The sequence below is a fragment of the Monodelphis domestica genome, chromosome 7 (genome assembly GCF_027887165.1).
Source record: "Monodelphis domestica isolate mMonDom1 chromosome 7, mMonDom1.pri, whole genome shotgun sequence".
Classification (NCBI taxonomy): domain Eukaryota; kingdom Metazoa; phylum Chordata; class Mammalia; order Didelphimorphia; family Didelphidae; genus Monodelphis; species Monodelphis domestica.
In genome coordinates this window covers 127329674-127347001 of record NC_077233.1, presented here as the reverse complement: position 1 = coordinate 127347001, position 17328 = coordinate 127329674, and the positions used below count along the sequence as shown (strand labels likewise).

General features: G+C 34.2%; 1 protein-coding gene across 8 annotated transcripts in view; it reads left to right on the top strand.

Annotated features, from left to right (window-relative positions):
• Positions 1-17328, top strand: part of RIC1 (RIC1 homolog, RAB6A GEF complex partner 1) — a 181853-nt gene that overhangs the window by 103571 nt on the left and 60954 nt on the right. For 6 of the 8 annotated variants that reach the window (XM_056805441.1, XM_056805438.1, XM_056805445.1 and 3 more), the window contains 2 exons: positions 560-696; positions 16059-16150. In XM_056805441.1, coding sequence (XP_056661419.1) covers positions 560-696; positions 16059-16150 — 229 coding nt within the window. The remainder of the gene's footprint in view (positions 1-559; positions 697-16058; positions 16151-17328) is intronic. The other 2 variants (XM_056805439.1, XM_056805440.1) reach the window with 2 other exon arrangements.

Here is a 17328-nt window from a genome sequence, read left to right as displayed (position 1 = left end):
TATCCATTTTTATTTTCTATTATCTTTTATTTTTCCATTCTCCTCTACCAAGAGTGTCATCTCTTATAATTAATAAAAAAGAGGGAGAAAGCAGTATAGCAAAAATAACACTCAGACATGTAATGTTCTTTATTCCTCCATAATGTTCTAGTCCTATGTTTCTGTAAAGAAGGAAAGTTTATTTTTTTCCCTTTTTTTCTAGGGGTATTTGATCATTATAATGGCAAAGCATTGTCTCATTTTTTTTCTTTCCATTAACATGGTTGAAGTTATATTTATTATTTTCCTGGTTCTGCTTATCTTTTGAATTAGTTCATATGCCTTCCCTATCTTCTCTGAATTCTTCCTGTTCATCATTTCATATGACACAGTCATATTTCATTGTAACTAATACCATAGCTTGTTTAACTCCTCCAGCATTGGATTCTTAAAAATGAAGTTACTCAATTTTATTAGATTACTAAATATACATTTGCATATAAGAAATTTACAGTCTTCCAAGTAATACTATAAGAGCATTAATTATTATGAATATTCATTTCCACATTTTTTCATTTAGCAGGTTCATTCTTGGGCTTTGAAGATGTGCACATCAAAGATATGGAATATTGTGCTACACTTGATGGGTTTGCTGTTGTATTTAATGATGGTAGAGTTGGATTCATTACACCAATGTCAAGTAGATTTACTGCTGAGGTATGGCTTATTTATTACATAGAGGCCAAACTTAATTTTCTTTTCATTAATATTGCCTTTAATGGCAAAATATCTAGCTATCCCTTCTCTCCTTTAAAGATTAAGTCTTTTAATATTTTAAAGTCATTTTTATTTCATCATGTATGATTTTAGGCTTAATGAACCTAGTAACATTAAAAGTTATTGTAATAACTGCAAATAGGCAGAATATTAAATGATCTACTTATGATGAGTTACTTTTCCCAATAAATTAGAGGATAAAAGGAGTATTTTTGCTCACCTCTCAGCTGTAAAGAGCCAAATGCCAGTAATTATGAATATCTATTAAAACTTTCATTTAAAAACATATAAAGTACTATTCTTTCGGTGAATTTTTTTCTGAGCACTATACAATTATACTCATACAAAATAGATATTTAATATTTGTGACTGGATAAATTATGATGTTATTTTTCAATTGATATCCAAGCTTAAAAATAGAAAAGTGAAGTCTCATCATATAACATTCTGATTATAAATTATTAAGTACAAAAAAAGTTTGTCTTACCAAGTACCAAACAGTACTTAATAAATGTTTGAATGAATGTTTTTAAGATATATAAAACTTTTCAGTTCTCAGCACTTAAAAATGTTTCAAAATTTAACAGATTCATTTCTAAACTGCTAATCAAAGGATGATTTTAGATATTGCTTTTCCCCATTTTCTATTATCAGTCAAAATAATACAGTTTTATCATTAGAATATTCATTGAATGTGGTACATATGCAGCATTTTTTTGGTAAAGTAAATTCTTACCCTTAGGATTAAATGATCAGATCTACACAAGTTTTTTTTTTTTTTATCTTAAAAAAATTGAGCACTTTTCTCAATATGGTATTAGCCTAGCATCCAGAAACTGCTAGCAAAGAAGTCTTTGCCCTTGGTGGAGTTACTATAAGAGGGAATCAATGTAGAAGGATATAAATTCTTAAACTAAGGAGAAAGAGAACCTACATTTATTACTTGTCCACTCTTTGCCAGGCATTGTGCTGAACATTTTATAGATACTGCATTTGTAATTTCCAACAACCTTGGGAGGTTAAATGCTATTATTTTTCCCACTTTATAAATGAGAAATATGAGGCAAAGATGTTAAATGAATTTCCCAAAGTCTCAAAGACAGTAAATATATAAAGTTGGATTCAAACTCAGATTTTCCCAACTCCATGGCCTCTATGCCATGGACAAATATTAGACATATATTTAATATATTTACATGTATAAGCAAAGGAATAATTATAACTTTGTAAATGAAAAGGACTATTCCTTGAGAAAGCAAGGGTCAAGGAATTTTTTCTTAACTCTTTTTTCAGTTAGAAAAAACTTTCCTAAGGGAGTGGGGTTTCAGAATCTGTCTAAAGGAAGACAATTTGTTAGATTGGGGAGAACAGGATGGATATTTTAGACCTACATCATCATCAGCTTGTGATAAGTATCATCATTGGAGTCAAGAGAATATTAGCTCATTTATCTCTATAAGCAAAAGTTTGAACCAAGATATAAAAAGCAGTAAGTGTGTGCACATGATGACCAGTAAGAGACACTGATAGTCCTGATAGAAGATAAGATGTTGGCTTTCATCAATAACATAGTACAGCTACTCTAAGGCTCTTCAATAAAGGAAAGGTAACAATGGTGGGGAGAAAAGAAAGCTGTGATAGTCATTTGGAACAGGGAAAACATAATTAATTACACAGTTGAACTTGTGCAATTTAGTCTTCAATTGAACACACATTTATTCAGTGCAATTCACAAAGCATCTAATCTAGAGGAAAAATGAAAGTCCTTATTCTCAAATGGATAGCCTGGTCTAGGCTATCCCCTGGCCCAGGCTATCCCCATTCTCATTTAACAAATGCGAATAATTGTATACTTTTTAATTTCTTTGATTTTCAGAGTTTTTACTTTGTTACTTAGTTGGATACTCTTCTTTCTTTGGAACATAGACCTAATAATGGTAATGCTGGATCAAAGGATATATACACATTTTATTAACTTTGGGTACATAGTTTCAAATTATTTTTCAGAATAGCTATACTAACTCACAATTCCACCACTAATAATTTGTCATTTTCCTTCTTTTGTCATCTTTGCCAATCTGATGGATTTGATCTAGAACTTCTCTAATCATTTATTATTAGAAATATTTTTTCACATGAATGTTGATCCTATGGATTTATTTGTTTGAGTATTGCCTCTTCATATCCTTTGACTTTTTATGCTCTGAGGAATGACTCTGAGTCTTATAAATTTGAACCAGTTCTTTAAATATCTTTTATATGAGATCATTTTCAGAAAAAAATTTGATTCCAAATTTTTTGAGTTACATGTTTTCCTTCTAATTTTAATATCAGATTTGTTTATTAAAATCTTTTTGGCATTATATGATCAAAATTCGCCCTTTTATCTCATGTAATCCTCTTTATTTGCTTGTTTAGCCATGATCTTTCTCACTGTACGAGATTTGAAAAGCACCATTTAAATGTTAGCTATTATGATTAAGAGAGTTCATCGGGCAGCTGGGTAGCTTAGTGGTTTGAGAGCCAAGTGTAGAGATGGGAGATTCTAGGTTCAAATCTTATTCTCAGATACTTCTTAGCTATGTGACCATAGGCAAATCACTTAATCCCTATTGCTTAGTCCTTGACACTCTTCTATCTTAGAATCAGTATTGATTCTAAGATAGAAGGTATGGCTTTGGTTTATTTTTTTATTTTTTTGAAAGAAGGAAGGAAGAAGGGAGGAAGTGAGGGAAGAAAGAAAGAAGGAAGGAAGAATGGATCCACAATGAATAAAACAATAAATTAAATGTTTCCTATCTGCCTGTCCTTTACAAATATTATATCATTTGATCCTTACAGCAACCTTGGAAATAGATTCTTCCTTGCTTATAATTTGTTTATGTGACTTTTTATATGTCTACATATAACATTTTCATGTATGTTTTGAGGTGTTCGTCTGAACATAATTTCTGCCAAACTCTTGTTCAACATTTGTAGCAGTTTTTGTTCAATAGTGACCGAGTAACTTGAATGTTTAGATTTATCAAATGCTGTGCTACTGTAAAATGGAGATAATAATAGCATCTACCTCCCAAGTTGCTGCGAACATCAAATGGAGATATTTGTTAAGCATTTAGCACATAATAGATACTTACTGCTTGTTTCCTTTCTTCCTTTTTTGTGTACCTAATCTGATTGAACTTTTAAAAAAATAATATTAGTAATAGCTGACACATAGTGACTTAATGTTTGTAAAATGCTTCACAAATACTATTTCATTTTATTGTCACAGCAACTTTGAGAGGTAGGTGCTAAAATTCACCCCCATTTTACAAATAAAGAAACTTACAGACAAAACAGAGATTAAGTAACTTGCTCAAGGAAGTAGCTATTAAATGTCCCAGACTGAATTTGAACTTAGGGCTTACCCATTTTGGGTTCAGTACTCTGTCTACCATACCACCTAACTAATAATACCAATTTCCAAGAAAATAGCTACATTATTGTACCATGGGAATTTAATACTCCCAAAGACTCCCTTCCTTTGCCTTTTTTTTTAAATTCTTGATATTTTGGACCTTTAATTTCTTCATGAGAATTTCCTTATTTTTATTCTTTTGGTAGTTTGGTATAGCTTGAATACATAAATTAATTTAGGCAATATTGATATTTTTATTATATCACCTCAGCCTATGCATGCTTCTCTAATTATTTAGGTCTTAAATCTACAAAATAGTATTTTGTTCCTGGATGAATATTGGTATATATGCTTCCAAATATTTTATAGTGTCAGTTTTATTCAGAATTCTATTTTGAATAGAAATTTTCTTTCTAGCTGTTCTTGATTTTGGTGGTGATATATAGGAATGTTAATGATTTTTATATCTTGTAGCTTTGCTGAAGTTATTCTTTCAATTAATTTTAGTTGAATCTAAGATTCTCTAAGTATACCACCAGATCTGTAGAAAGTGGAAATTTTGTTTCCTCTTTCCCTATGCTTGTTACTCCATCTCCTTTTCTTGTCTTATTGCTAAATAATATAGCAATATATAATGATAATGGTCATCTTTGCATTAACTTTGATCTTGTTAGGAAATTCTTTGGTTTTTCTCTGTACTTAAACTTAGATATTATTCACTAAAGAAAGTTCCATTGGAGTTTTAAAAGGGAAATGTGTATTAGATTTTGCCAAGAGCCTTTTCCTCATCTATTAATATAATCATATAATTCTTCAGTTATTCATTAGCATGTCTTATTATGTTTATGAGTATTAGTTATGTTGAAGAAACCCTGCATTACTGGTATAAATCTCAACGTGGTTATTATGTATGATCTTTCTATGTGTTAGGGTAGCTTACTTGCTCATTTTTAATTTAAATTCTTTGCATTAATATTCCTTAGGGATATTGTTCAATATTTTTTTCCATCTGTTGTCTTTTCCTGGTTATCAAGTTTAGTTATCAAGATCATCTTTATATTAAATAGATTAGAAGGATATCTTATCATACTTTTATAAATAGTTTATATAGTTTTGGAATTAGTTCTTTGAATACTTGATAAAAATCCAGTTGTGAATCCATTTGATTTTGGAGTTACATTTTATTTTCCCATGAGAATACATTTCTGGCTTATTCAATTTCTTTTTCTGATGTTGGGTTATTTAAAATGTCTTTCTTATTTGAATACCTTATTTTTTCTAAGCAATCATCTAATTTCCTCTTGACTTACGAGTTTTTTTAAGCACAAAATTGAGCAAAATTGTTTCTGGTCATTTCCTTTATTTTCTTTTCAATCGTTTGGAGTTTTTCCTTTTTTAAAAATACGAATAGCTTGAATTTCAACTCTTAAAAAAACTTTAAAATTGTTTAAATTGTTTTTTAAAGTTCCCTATTTTATCATTTGAATGATCTTTTCTATTTTTAATTTTCAGAGTCTTTGTTACTTAGTTGAATTTTTTTATTGCATGTAGAATTCACTGGTTTGTTCTTTCTTTTGTTGACAAAAGTGTTCAGAGATATAGATATGAAATTTTCCTGTAAATCTACATTAGCTACTAGTCTTAATCATTGTCATTTTTAATTGTTAATATAATTTATCTGTTGTCACACCTATTTAATGTTGTGATTGTTTTGATGAAGACTTTCTGTTTTATCAAGAGTAGAATTATAGCAGCCACTCATGGGCCCAAACTTATTCCTAGTAAATATGGAATTTTTGACCTGGCCTTTTTGCTTCTAGCTGGCATTCCATATTCCCAGTGAAAGATGGCTCTCCACATTGGTACAGACTTAATGTGAATAACAGCATTAGCCCAACTGTAACTCAGAACTCCCATAATCAATCAAGCTACCAGCATTAGCCTCTCTAGTAGCTGGTATTACAGATATGTGCTAACATGACCAGGTGACCCACATGTCCTTTAAAATTATATTATTTGGTCACTAGTTACTTTTTAATTCTGAAAGGATCCATCATTAAGTATGATTTTATTGCATTCTGATTGGCAAAAAATACATTTAGTATTTCTGCTTTTCTTCAATTTTGATGAGGTTTTGCAACTGAACTATACATAGTTCCTATTCAGTTACTGCCAACTATGTTCAGGTTTTTACCTTCTTTCTTGTTTATCTTTTAGTTTAGGTCAGAAAAAGGTATATGAAAGACCTCCTGCTATAGTTTGTCTTATTTCTTCCATTTCATTTAACTTTACTTCTAAATATTTAAATGCTATGCTATTAGGAGAATATCAGGGTGGGAAGGAGAATATTGATGTGCATTCATTATCTGTGGGTTTTTTCTCATATAATTCTTCCTGCTTATCTCTTTTTTTCATCTCTGTATTTACTATAGCCTAATATGAAATTATGATATCCTACTCTTTGTTTTTAGTTCACCTGAAGCATAATAGATTGTGCTCTAGCCCTTCATTTTACTTGTTTATTTTTATTCTTATAAACAACATGTTATTACACTTTATCTTGTGTTCTGTAAATTTTTGCACTTTATGAGCAAGTTCATCACATTCACTTTGTTAGTTAAAATTGTTAATTGTGTATTTTCCACATTCTGTCTTTCAATTTTTCCTCTTTTTGCCATTTCCCCTCTCTTTACAAATAAAATGATAAAAGAGAGGGAGTTTGCTTGACACTGGTGATCTTCTATGTGAAACAACTTGTTTTCTATGTTACAACTCTTTTCTTCTAATTACACTGCCCTTAATCCCAGGATTTTACTATTTCTTTTTTTTCCTTTTATTTTACTACTTTCATATTTCTCTCCAACATTTGAGTTTGTTTTAATGATGACTATTCCCATACCTATATAGCCCTCTCTCTTAGAGTCCATTTCATCCATTCCTTATCTCTGCCCTCTATTTCTCTTTTAAATTTAATGCATTTCTACACCTATGTCTTTATTAATGTGGATCTTTAATTATGTTCAGTATTCCTTTACCATTTTAGATTCTGGTTCCTCCTGACCTTTCTTTCATGACTATATACTCCCTTAATTTCCCTTTCCTCATTCCTTTCTTCCCTAATTTGTTCTGTCCCTTCTGTTTTCTTTTCCTAAGAGAATTAAAACAGAGCAAAATTATCTATAGAATTTCTTCATTTTTATCTTTCTCTGTGACCCTTAAAGATATTAAGTTCTGAGAAGATATTTCTTATATCCCTATCAATATGTAAACAATTCATCTCTCCGTATTCCTTTTCAATTAAATAAATATATTTACCTTTCTGTTTTTCTTGGTTCCTGTATTTCCATTTCCAAACACCATTATTTCTGACTTTTTTGTTTTTTAATCAGAAATGCTTGCACATTAGTGCCTCACTGCCTTTTTATTTTATTTTTTAATCTTCTCTTTGGAGTAGACTTAATTTTGGTGGCTAGGTTATCCTGGGTTGAGCTTTTATCCCTTGCTTTTTGGTATGTTGTATTTCAAATTATCTTTCTTGTGTGATCCTTATTGTGATTCCTTGGAATCTGAAGTTCTTTTGACTGCTCATAGTGTTTTTGTTTTCTTTTGGGATTTCTTTTCAGGAGGCAATGGATAAATTTGTTCCATATTCACTTTGCCCTCTTTCTAAGAGTTCAAGGAAACTTTCCCATAAAATATTTTGAAATATCACATCCAGATTTTATTTTTGATAAAATATTTCTTACATTTTCTTCTCTGTTTTTTCTCCCTCATCTTTTGAAATATTTCTTATTTTATTGTGCAGTTTTCTAATTTTCAGGACATTCGGTTCTTATGTGAGATTTGCCACCATTTCTTACAAAGTGACAACTTTCCTTGCCATTCCTTAGCTTTTCCATTCTGTATCTCTTGTTTCATTTCTTCTAGGCACTCCTGCAGTCCCTGTGGTCAGGACATTTTTTTTCTCTGAGACTTTACATGGATATGTTGTGAGGTCACTCCCAAGGGGGTTTACCCCTGGGCATCTCTCCAACCAAGGTATTTCTTAATGGCAATCAGAGTTTTTCTTGGTTTGCTTATCTCATCTCATTTGCCTCAAATGTAAGCTGTAGGGCCTGTGCTTGTATCAGTCTCACAAATGTCACAGGATTTTAGGACTGCTGAGGCTGAATTTTGCCTAGAGTTTTTCTCTAATAGCTGGATTCAGGCAACAATGCGTCTCAGCTAGACTGGCTTGGAACCCAGGAAGGTTGGGTCCTAATGCGAAGAGGCTTTTACTTTCCATCTTCCTGGAATGTTCTAATGCTGCCTACATACCTGCCCTGGCCTGACTAACCTACAATCTCCACAAAAGTCTGACAAGGGATCCCTCTTTAGAGTCCTACAAGTGACTTATTGGGGGGGGGGGGGGGGGGAGGCGGTTGGTATGTTTCTAAGCTCCAGTGATATCTGGGCTCCCCCATATCTTGGCACCCTGCCATTTCCCTATAATTTGATGTGATCCTTTGCTTAAGAAGATCACAATCTGGTATGGGGATAAACTACTAAAACAGCTATAATATGATATATGTAAATATATCATATCATTATCTCAGTATCTTTTACCACATAGCTTAGGTGGTACAGTGGATAACCTGAGTTCAAATACAGCCTCAGGTGCTCATCTCTGTCAACTCAAGCAAGCCATTTAATAAAGTCTATTGATCTTAATTTCCTCATCTGTAAAATGGAGAATAATAGCACTACTTCCTAGGCTATTATGAAGAAAAAATGAGATATCTGTAAAGTGCTTTGCAAGCCTTAAAGTGCTATATAAATGCAATGTATTGGCTCAAATTTGAACCACATTTTACCTGGCCTTTGAAAAGAAAAGTCAGGTTCCAGGGTTATACCTCATTTCATTCTGAAGTTCAAATTGTTTCAAATATGATAGGGATATAAAAGTGCTGAGAAGAGAACCCTTTCTTTAAGATACTTAGTATTTTCTCTTCCTTAGATTCTAGTTGTTATTTAAGCAGTAAATTATTTCCCATATACAAACGAATCATTTTACCTCTCCACCTTCAGTGACATTTTAAGGTGGCCAGTCTATGTGAGTCTCCCGAAGTACTGTTGTAAAATTTATGGAAACATTTTCATGAATTCTTAGCAACAAAAAGACCTTAGAATAGGAAGTTATTCTCCTTCCCCTTGCCCTTTAAAATGCTATGTTTAGTTTGTCCGGGATCAAGGAAACTATAAGGTATGCTTACAAAAAATTATGTAGACCTTTTGCAATCTTTCTCTTCTTATTACACCTCTGTCTTTGTTCATATAATGTCCCAGTGAGAGGTTTCTTTGACAGTGCGTATTTAGTTCCTTTACAAACTTGTGGTCTTAATAGATTTAACTGGGCCTACCAAGAGGGGAAAGATTAATTACTTTCCCATGTTCACAGTCAGGATATAGTAGTATTTAAACCTAGGATAGAATTTGTCATAAGGATATGCATATATTTTAAATAAATATTTATTTTGCTTAAATAATTTCATGTACTTAAACCCATCTTTCCAATCAATTCACTGGTCACTTTGCCACATTGCCTCTCAGAACACACAATACAATAATTTTTTTGAAATTTCAAGCCTTAACAAATATAAATACACAAAAATCAAATTTGTGCTATTTATTTGTAACACTATGTAGCTTTTACTTTTGCATATTCTTCCTCATAACTATAGCAAACTTTGTTTTTTAGTCTTCTCTCAATGTATGAAAAGGAGCTAAAGAATTTCTAAAATAGCTATTTTAATTTTCTACATAGTTGGACAACAAAACTTCTACTTTTAGTAATTCTTCAATTCTAGAAAAGTCTACATCTCTTATATTTAAAGAATATCTCTAACCTTATTTTTATAAGATAAGATGATATGGAAGTTCTGAGTTGGTTCATTATATGAGTAGACATGAATAGCATTTTTTCTACCACACTAAATTATCTTTACTTTTTCCAAACTTAGATAACCATATATTAATATTGGTTTTGTTGTCATATTTATGTCGATTTTGTTAAATATATCTCAATCACGTTTTAATCTTGTTTGTCCTGGATAATTATAAGGTTAAAAGTTGGAGTAAAAGTGTTGGCTTGCATTCGTAGATGCAATGTCCTAGTTTAGGAGTTTCCCTTATCAGTGATATAACAGATTCTGACCGTATTCACATATGTTTGTGAGTTTGTCCAGAACTTACCACATTTGTTTATATTTTCTGTGAGCTCCAGACAGGGGATTAGTTCTATTTTATCTGTAACACTGAGTAGTTGGGTGTGATATTGAATAAGTTACTTTACCTAAGCTATAAAATTTGCCTCATCTGTAAAGTAAAGGGTTATTTTTAGTTACCATGACCCTAACCCAGACTCCTACTTCATATGTCACAATTTAGAATTCCTAGGTCCCAGTTTGCTATAAGGGTTTTAATCTGTGTGACAAATATAAATAAAAATCACAGATATTTATGTGAAATATTAAATATCTCCTTTATATTCATATTGAGACTGCTGTGTTCTTCAGGTACCAAGTACTATTGATATTATCACTATGTTATCTTTTCCTACCTTACATTTTAACTACTTTTCTTCAGATCCTTATCACTCTTTCCCGAGACCATAACTGTAGCTTCTTAATTGATCTTCTTGATTCTATCCTTTCCAATTAGTACTTTATACCTTTGTTTATAGACAACAGGGTGTAATGGAAAAAGCAGGGGGCAGCTGGGTGGCTCAGTGAATTGAGAGCCAGACCTAGAGATGGGAGGTCCTGGGTTCAAATGTGGCCTCAGACACTTCCCAAGCTATGTGACCCTGGGCAAATCACTTAACCCCCATTGCCTAACCCTTACCACTCTTCTGCCTTGGAGCCAATACAATATTGACTCCAAGATGGAAGGTAAGGGTTAAAAAGAAGAAAAAGCAGAAGAAGAAGAAGAAGAAGAAGAAGAAGAAGAAGAAGAAGAAGAAGAAAAAGAAGAAGAAGAAGAAAAAGCACTAACTAGGGAGTTGAGACCATGATTTATATCCTAGTTCTGACACTTCCTAGTTTTATGACTGGTAAGAAAGTCTATTTCTGAGCCTTAGTGTCTTTATCTTTAACATGGGAATAATGATATTTACCTTAGCATTACTGTAAGGAAAACGTAAATTCTTCTTAGGTTTCTCTGAAACAATTTTCTTCATAATTTCTAAAAGACAATAGCATTTCCTTTTTTTCATATAAAATTAGTTACTTAGTCATTTCCTAATTAATAGTACCCTCTTAGTTTCTAGTTCTTTGCTATCACAAAAAGAGTTGTTATGAATATTTTTGCCTGTATAGGTCCTTTCCTTCTTTCTTTAATCTTTTTGGAGTATAGCTTAGAAGTAGTCTCACTAGGTCAAAAGACTATGCATAGTTTAGTAACTTTAGGGCAGTTACAAATTGCTTTATAGATTGGGTGAGCCAGTTCACAGCTTGACCATCAATACATTAGTGTTATTGTTTTATTATAGTCCCTCTAGAGGTTTTACAGGTTATTCAGGAAAGACTAGTACCTGTCATGTGAAGGCTGCCGAGTTTTTTTCTTTCAGGGCTGCTTTCCACAATTGATGTCCACCTGCCATCCAACTCTCATCTATGACTGTAAGAAGCTGTAGCATGTCCTGGGGCCACACCCAAGGAAAACTATCTTAGCAGAAGGACTATCAACCAATTTGAGAGTAACCAATAGCTCTTAAATTCATCAATGAGTTAGTGGGGTATCTACCCCAAGCATGTATGGACTTACCAGTGTGATAGACAGATACAATTTGTTCTAAAGGGTCATGAAAGCAGAAGAAACAAGTGCTGTAGAGAGCCATGTTGGTGAGTCCATGGTACATGTGCCAGAGCATGCTGGAAGGGGCTGCTCGCTTCCCCCTCTCTACATGCACCTCAGGACATTTCTCACTTCACCTGTCCCTCTTCCTAGCAAGCCATTGGGAGCTCTTCCTCCCCTGTCTGAGGTAAGCTGTGGGGGGGTGCTCACACGTGCAGTGAGGATTGCAGTTTGGGCACTTGATCTCTAAAAGGTTTGCCATCGCTGGCTTAGAGCTTGGTCAGACATCAAAGATATCAGTGCCTTCTACTATATTCTGAGCCATCATCAGTCATCTTGACTCATCTCACCTTTGGACTTCAGTGAAACTAGAAAAGAGAGTAAGGCTAATGACTTCTTTGCCTCGCTCAAATCCAGGGAATGTTTTTTTAAAAATCATCTATCCATTTTACAATTTCATTTTTTAAAAATTTTACTTCTATCTCAAAGTATATGGCAACAGCTAAATGATGAAGCAGCCAGTATAGATATACTGCACTATGAAATATAGTCACATTCCTGCACACAGGTGGCCCCAGAACATAGAATTGTCTTCTCAGTGGACCAAAGCAGCATTGGAGTTTAGCAGCCCTCCTGGGTGTTACAGAAGACTTTTTAAAACACCACATTGCTCATCTTGCAGTGTGAATAAGGACTTAGAAAAGGCATCCTAAATTGTCTGCTTCACCTAACTTAACCCTGGTCTGTTTATCATCCTAACCTGGGATCAAAACAAAAAAATGTACAGAAACACTGGCAAAGATAATTCCAGTCGCCATTAGCACATGGAATATGTGTATGCTTAAAGATAATACAAAAATCAGTAGACCTAAAAAACTAAAAACTCTTGTGAAAGCATCCAAATGGTAAACCTGAGTAAAGCAAGGCTAGTGAATGAAGGCCATCTCCCAAAGTCAAAGCACGACACAGTTGTTATTTGTTAACTATTCCTGTTCCTTCTATAATTCACAGCATCAAGAGCCAGGCCCTAATTAATCAGAGACTGCTCTTTTAAATACCTTAGGCCTGGGTTTAGTCCCTGTTCTTAGGCCCTCTTCTCCCTCTTTACTACTTTACATGGTGATTTTATTAGCACTAATGGGTTTAATTATAATCTCTATGCTTATAATTCTCAAATCTGTCTGTCCTGCCCCAGCTTTTCTGCTGACCTCCAATTTTAGATGACAACATTATTTTCCTAATCCCCTCGAGCCAATTACTGAGTTATCCTCAACTCCCCTCTCTTCTCTCTGACTTTCTCTCATCTGTTGTAGAGGCTTGTTGATTTCATTTCTTAGATAAGCTCCCTTAACTCCCCAACACGCCACCATTCTAGTGTAGGCTCTCATCATCTTATGCCTTGACTATTGCAATAGCCTGCTGCCTTGGATTTCCCTAAATTCCAATACATTGTTCCTTTAGCCTCTAAAACAGCGATGTTGAACCTTTTAGAGAGGGAGTGCTGAGACTTACCCCCCACCTGAGAGATTGAGTGCCACATCAACTCCCAGCTCCCTGGTTCTCCCCCTTACTCCAGATAGGGGAGGGAGGAACACTCCCATTGGGCTTTTGGGTAGAGGGGCAGGTGAAGTGAGGAATGTTCTCAGGTGCATGGAGAGGGGGAAGTGAGCAACTTTGCCCCAAGTCCCTCTGGCTTTCTAGTAATTAATTCTGGAAGGTGACTGCAGGCATGCCCACAGAGAGGACTGTATGTGCCCTTTTTGGCACATGTGCTATAGGTTCACCATCGCTGCACTAAAGTGATCTTCCTAAAGCACAGTTCTGACCATCCCTCCCTTACTCAATCAACTCCACTGAGTGTTCTTTGAGAACAAATACAAAATGATCTATCTGACATTAAAAGCCCCTTTATAACCTAGCTCCCTCCTAGCTTTCATGTTCTCTTTGATACAATGACACCAGCCTCCTGGCTGTTTTGCAAAAAGGACACTCCAACTTTTGATTGAGTGTTTTCACTGGTTGGCCCCTATGTTTCAAGCAGTCTCCTTCCTCAACGCCACTTATTCTCTTTCCTGGCTTCTTTTAAGTCTCTTCTAAAAATCTCATCTTTTACACGAAGCTTTTTCTAACCTCTCTTAATTCTAGTGCCTTCTCACTAATAATTATTTCCTATTCTATAAATAGCTACTTTTGTATATATTTGTTGGTTGTCTCATTAGATTGTAAGCTCTGTGAGGGCAGGGATTACTGTCTTTTACTGCTTTTTGTTTCCCTGACACTTATCCTGACACATAGTACGCAACTTATAAATCTTTACTGATTGATTGATAGATACTCCTGGAAGTCTCTTTGTGGAACTGTCTTAGCTGGACCCCCTACCTACTTCTTGAAGACCTCTCAGTTTCTATGCTGACCTAGGCTGAAAAATGTCACACTATGGTTTCCCCCATTTCTGCTCATTCTGGTCCTCTACCTAGATCTGTCTTAGATTTAGTGTGAAGAGAACTCTGGGACATTATCTATCTACTTCTTACTGTGCTGTCTTTGCCATCAGAAATCCATTCTTTATAATCTCCATGTTTTTGTTCATGTCACCCTTCATATCTAGAATTATCTCTTCCCCTTCTCTAATGTCTCCATTCTTCGGAAGTCTCTGTTCAAATGTTACCTCTTCCATTTGGCCTTAGCTGACATCTTATTACCTTCTTTTGTACACTTTTAGGTAAAATTGACCTCTCCCTCAGATTTCTCATAGCATTTTGTCTGAACTTTTTTTTTTTCATTTATACCTTGCAGTTATTTCTGGACATTTATCTTTTTTTTTTTCTCTTCAAGTCATAAGCCTCTTGAAAATAAGTTTTATATCAACTCAACTTCATTTAATAACATTCAAATACCTAATATGTATTAAATGTGTGATTTATTGGGTAATAGGAATTCAAAGATAAAAACTGAATAGTCCCTTTCCTAAAGGAGCTTACATTTCATTGGGCGGGGAGTGGTAAGAAATGCAACCTGTTCCCTGATATGTATTTATAGAAATTAATTTGAGAAGGGGAGAGTACCCATACAATTTGGAGGAAATAGACTTCTCATGGCAGGTGGTATTATTAAATATGCTAAGAAAGGTGAGGAAGAAGTACTTTCCATGAATGTTTATTTGGACTGCTACCTGGCATGGAAAAAGGAAGTGGAATGGCAAGTTTGGGCAGAACATGGGGCATATGAAAGAGAGTGATGAAAAATAAATCTGGAAAGGTTTATTTTCAGATTGTGGAGGATTTAAAATGAGGAACTTGCACTTTATCCTCTAGGGACTAAAGACCCACAAAAAGTTTTTGAACCAAAGCAGTGACATGGCCAGATCTTTACTTCAGAAATGTTATTTTGGGAGCTATATCAAGGATGAATTAGAAGAAGGAAGAGCCTGAAGGAGAGAAGACCAATTAGGAGGTTTCTGTAATCATTCAGTTAAGAAATGATGAGAACCTGAAACTATGATAGTTTTACACACATACATATGTGTGTAATTCCATATCATTACCTACCCCATACTGTCACCCTTTTAAATGTGACTCTTGCCTCTGCCTGACACTCTCAAACAATTATCTACAGCTACCTTGAGTATTTGGTGATTTGTTTGGCCAGCTCTGTGGAAAGAATAGTTGTGTTATCTGGTTTTTGCTGCTAGTTCTAGAAGCTTTAGTAATTGCTAGGACCAGGACCTGCCCTCTCTTCTTGGATGCATGCACATTTGTGTGTACAATGCTTCATATAAAATAGATACTTAATCACTGTTCAATAAATATATAGGGTTGACTTAAATCCATTAAATACTAGGGCACTTTAGGATAGCACTTCAGTGGGATTGCTCCCCTCACCAATATAGGTTATTACTTTTCTAATGCCTTCGTATCCTATGTGATTCTGTAACCTGAAATAAGTCATAGAATTTGTTTAATCAAATATGATTTGAATATATTGTATGCTTAATGAAATAGAATTATTGTTGATGTAAAATCTTTGAGAACACATTTTAATTCCAAACTGTTTCTCTATTGTATTGTAGCAGCTCCGTGGTGTTTGGGCACAAGATGTTGTGGATGGGACTTGCGTAGCAGTAAATAACAAATATAGACTGATGGCATTTGGTTGTGTTAGGTAAGCGTTATGTTCAAGAACCAGTTTTTGCTAAAATTTTTTACCTTTTTAGTTGAATATACCATATCATAAATAATAACAAATGAAACTATTTAGTACATTCTTAATTGTTGGTAAGGTTTTCTTTTTAAAATTAAAATTTTTTTGCTAATATAAAATATAAAATATTATTACAATATAATTAATATCAAAGTTGGTTTTCTATTACTCTAGTTTTATTTGTAGTAATTCACTAAAATCTTTAATTCTAAATGTAAACTTTCTCTTACAACTTAAAGGTAGCTCACTGATACATAGATTTAGATATATAGATATTTAGATAAATTCCCATCCACCCATGTAATTGCATTTAACGATATTAAACCACTTTAATTTTTAAATTCTTAGTACCCTTTCACATTTTTACTTAAATATTTTTCTTTTGATTTTAACCACTAAAAAAATTATTCCATGAGTTTTTTGATTAGTTGTACCATGACAGGGTTCCCCAAACTGCAGCCCCTCGAGGCCATTTATCTGGCCCCCATCGCACTTACGGAAGGGGCACCTCTTTGATTGGTGGTCATTGAAGGAGCACTGTATGTGGCGGAGCCACAAAGCACGGCATTGCTCACATACAGTACTACTTCCGGTGATGTAATCCTTTGCATGGCACCTTGTTCTGAGAGTAACTGAATGAGAACAAGGTGCCACGCAAAGGATTATGGAGCTGCACAATGGAAGACGTCAGCATAGTGAGCAGAAATCTGGGGGAGGGGATTCCTCACTGCATATACTGCTGCCCGGTATAGTGGGTGGTGGTGATGGGCCTGTGCAAGGTGTGACAGGCCCTTCACAGCCAGCACTATAGCCTCTGCTATTACAGACAGTGGTATACAGATTTGTTCATAGTTTTTTTTATAGTCCAACCCTCTAATGGTCTGAGGGACAGTGAACTGCCCCCCTGTGTAAAAAGTTTGGGGACCCCTTCTATAAAGGGAAAGGAGCTTTTGTCTGGGGACTCACAGGACTTGTGAGCTGATTAATAATGTAATCAATTGTCATACCCTCTCCAAAAGGCATGGTTCTATTGATTTTATTATAATGCCCAGAGTATGAGAATGAATTCAAGGAAAGTAATGGAAATGGATGGCAGCAGAGAGTTGGTCATAGGCCTAGGTAGAGAGCTAGATGGGATA